At 35.1% G+C, this 4,034-nt stretch overlaps 1 protein-coding gene across 1 annotated transcript; it reads right to left on the reverse strand.

Annotated features, from left to right (window-relative positions):
• Nucleotides 1-277: 277 nt before the first annotated feature.
• LOC125652267 (toll-like receptor 4) lies at nucleotides 278-3,554 on the reverse strand. Its single transcript, XM_048881320.2, has one exon. It carries the CDS (start codon nucleotides 3,552-3,554, stop codon nucleotides 1,350-1,352), a length of 2,205 nt encoding a protein of 734 aa, XP_048737277.2. The 3' UTR covers nucleotides 278-1,349.
• Between the last annotated feature and the right edge of the window lie 480 nt (nucleotides 3,555-4,034).

Raw genomic sequence — 4,034 nt, forward strand, 5'->3', positions numbered from 1 at the left:
TATTGTTAATAACTTCGATCAGAGGAAGAATATAACTAAACTCCACATTTCTGCACATCAATCAAACATATTGAAAATGGAAGATATACAGGACTTCCCCCTTAGTTCAGAGTATGCTTTCAATGTGATATGCAAAAAGTCGAACATCATTTCTTATTTCTTTGTCCAAAATATAACAATAAGAGGTTAAAATTAATGGGAACCATCTCAAGAATCAACACAATTTTTTTCTGTGAAATTAATATGGATTTTGAATCATGAAAGTAAAGAAATTCATGTTTCCTTGGAAATTTTATTTTCAAAAACATTAAAATGAGCCAACGTATAAACATATGTATTTTCTTGTGCATGCAGGTTTTTGGAAGTTTATTTTTTGTTGTTACATACAAAAGAACATTTAAATGTATGAATCACAAGAGACAATGATACATGGTTATGATTATGCAATAAGCAATATTGTTCATTTTCTATAGAAATAATGTTTAGATCGTACTTCTTTTTATTATCAATGCCTTCAGGGGCACTTGATTGGTCAATAAAATATGTTGTATCTTGTGTCGCAGGGATAGTGTCAATATTTTGTCCTTATTTGATTACTACTGTTATCAAGTGACAAGATGTATGCACGTGAAAAAATGTTCTTGTCAAATGCTTGCCAAATAATTAAATATTATTCCTTTATGATATCAAATCACTTTCCCTTTTTATATATACATATACATGTAAGTAATATGCACGAATGAGATATTCATACCACATTGTGACCTTGAAAACCCCCTACTCTGAATGACTGACGAGTTTTAAAATCCACTTATGTGCATAAATAATCTCATTGTACATAAACAATGGCAAAGTTCGGGTGCAACTGCTATAGCCAGCAATTATATGAATTTTTCTGAGATGTGTTTTGGATATATTTTTGCGTTTAAAAAGTGCTGAGATCATCTTCTGTTTTGTATATGAACGGTATGGTATCTATAGGACCGTTGACAACCACGGTTATTCGTTATTTATTTCTAATTATAGCAATAAACATTCATCTGGTAACAAGCATGAACCCGAACTTTTGTTTACAACTAGGGCCTCTTGGTGTTTTCCAAAAATAAAGTGTTACGTAATATTCAACTGACGTCACGGGAAAATACAATAAGAGAAATGTATGGTAGCTCAATCACAGTCAACACATAGGCAGTATTGTTGCAATATTTAACCGTAACAATTGTACTTTTACTTTTGATTTCAAAGTGTAATGTTGTCCCAAAATTATTGTGCATTTTACTATCGAAACCCTTCACCTAGTTGCGTAACAGCAATAATTTTGTTCTCAATACATCAATACAAAATTTAGTCTACAGGTGTTTTGCAAGCTGTGAAGTGAAGGATTCTTTGTCAACAAAATTCCCTGGATATTCCAGGTACGAATTGTACTGAATCAACTCTATCAAGTCCAATGGCATCTTGTGTGTCGGATATTTCTCAAGAAGAACAAGAATAAGAATATTTTCTCCGGCTCGAGAATAGAACGACACCATTCGTGCCATGTTGAATTCAAACATACACCAATAGGATTGTAGAAAATGTGACGTCACAAAACACACAGTTCGTCTGCTATTCTGAATGGCATTCGATATATTGTCGGCAATGGCTGTGCCTGGAATAAAATCTCTGCTATGGAAGCAAACTTTAAGATTACTATTTCTTTCCAAATCGTTGATGATGTCAATTGCAAAGGTTTCATTTTCCGCTGCATACGAAATAAAAGCGTCATACCTGTACGGTTTTGGGTCAGCTGTATCTGCGTTTGATTGTTTTGCAGTGATGTAATACAGGTAGCGAAGGCGCCATCTAAACCGGTGTATGATCTTACAAATTATACTGATAGTAAATATCAAAATAACAGCAACCAATATGACACTTAGAAGGGAATATTCTGCACATTGTTTGTGAACTTCCAGGAGCGTAGTGCTGTTCATAGCGTGTTTTTCGTTCTGAAAAACACATGTGTAGTTCTCGAAATTCATAAAGACAATATTGTTGTTGTGTTGATTAAGCCATACAATAAAATCTAAATGTTCACATCTGCAACTTAAAGGATTCCCATATAAGTTTACTTTTATCGGATGCATGCTTGCTATTCCATCTATAGCTTGCTGAATATCTGTGGTTAGGGTCTGGATTTGGTTGTGAGAAATATCCAGGAGAGACAAGTGTTTCATATGGTGAATCATAACCTCAAAGTTTGTGATCTCGTTATGGGAAAGTCTCAGCTCCCTTAAATTGACCGTAGACTGAAACAGTGCACGTGGCAAGATCGTGATTTTATTCTGGGATATATTAAGAATATTTAGACTCTGCAGGGGTCTCAAAATATGTCCATTGATGTCTTTTGCAAAGCTGTCACCTAATATATTCTTAGATAAGTCTAAGAAAATTAAATTTTTACCATCTGCAAAAAAGTCTTGCTGAATATTTGTGCAGAAATTGTTAGACATGTCTAAATATTTTACTGGTTGTATTCCATACAACGTAGTGTTCCATTCATAGAATTTATTGTTTCCAAGGGTCACATAAGATAGGTTTTCTCCAGTCTTATAAATGTAATGATTCAATTTGAATTTGAAATTACAGTCGTGAAGATACAATTTTTCCAATGACTGTGGAAGATAAAATGTATAGTTGACTGGTTTAATGTCGTATACCTTTGGATTTAGCTCCCTTCGTTCTCGCTCAGTTTCCTCTGCATTGCAATTTTTCTCTCTATATGCACATTTAATATTTTCAAAATTTTGTACAGGTATACGAGATTGGTAACTGAAGTCTAGAACTTTTATTGATTTCAGCAGATGTAGGTGAAAAACATACAACCCCAAAGTGAACTTGTTGTCGCTGAAATTAAGCACAGTTAAAGACTCTGGGAGTGTCGCTATCACATGACAGTCTAAATAGACAATTCTATTTGATGCCAATGATAACGTTTTCAGACTGGTGTTTCTCAGACACTTGACGTGATCTGCAGTTAGGACAATACTAGGTCCGATTGGGCATTGAAGCTCGTCGAGGATGAGGGTTTCTATGTAGCTATCCACTAGATCACAAGAAATGTTCTTTAACACTGACAACGTCAGTTCTCTGTTGCCAGAAACATCCAAATATCTTAACTGGCTTCCATTAAGTGAGTGAAACTCCAGAGCTTTAAGTTTGCATTTGGACATTCGTAATTCAATCAAGTGTGGATACTCACGAATGTCGTGTCTCGACAATCTGTCCAAGCTGTTTGCTGAGACATTTAGATACTTCAGTGTCTTCGGTAGATGTGAAGGAAACTTGGACAGGTGATTTATGGATAAGTCTGTTCCAACAATTGGATAAGTCCGATTTGAGAAGTTCGGTGCATTCTGTAGATTCTTGTTAGAGCAATCTACGTACCATTCGCCCTCTATCTCTGTGAAAGAACAATTTGAGACGCGTTTTTTGAGACGCTGATCCGCCGATAATAACAATATAATCCATGATTGTAGTCCAAAGACAGCGGTCAATATTTTTATGTACCCCATTATATAAAAGGAGAAGGCATTAGTATGAAGAGGAGGAAGGATTTGTCATTTTATAACAGAGGAAATATAGATTAAGGAAGTTCTACAGGTTATTTACAGCTCTCCCATTGGCAAAAAAATATCAGGAAGCGTTTGGATATTCAGTAACTCCTTTATCAAATTCAAGTATCTTATCGACTTAAACCGTATAGCTTGTCAACTGTAAGTTGAAATGTAGTATATTGGATATTCAGTAACTCTTTTATCAAGTAGCAGTACCTTATACGACTTAAGTCATAAACCTTTTTAAGTTAAGATGTAACAAATGATAGAAGCGGTCGCGATAGCTCAGTGGTAGAGCGTTGGTTACGTAACAGGGATGTCGTGAGCGAGTTCCGCTTGTACCATGGCCTTATCAAACCTGAAAGGTAAACATATGTAGTGATTACCCTTTCGTCAAACGTTCGACATTTAGGAGTGAATTAGTGATTGTCACAAGTC

Source organism: Ostrea edulis, chromosome 5 (assembly GCF_947568905.1).
Source record: "Ostrea edulis chromosome 5, xbOstEdul1.1, whole genome shotgun sequence".
NCBI classification, from domain to species: domain Eukaryota; kingdom Metazoa; phylum Mollusca; class Bivalvia; order Ostreida; family Ostreidae; genus Ostrea; species Ostrea edulis.

Coding starts and splice junctions, on each gene's coding strand:
- LOC125652267 (XM_048881320.2), bottom strand. CDS start 3,554: ATGGGGTACATAAAAATATTGACCGCTGTCTTTGGACTACAATCATGG.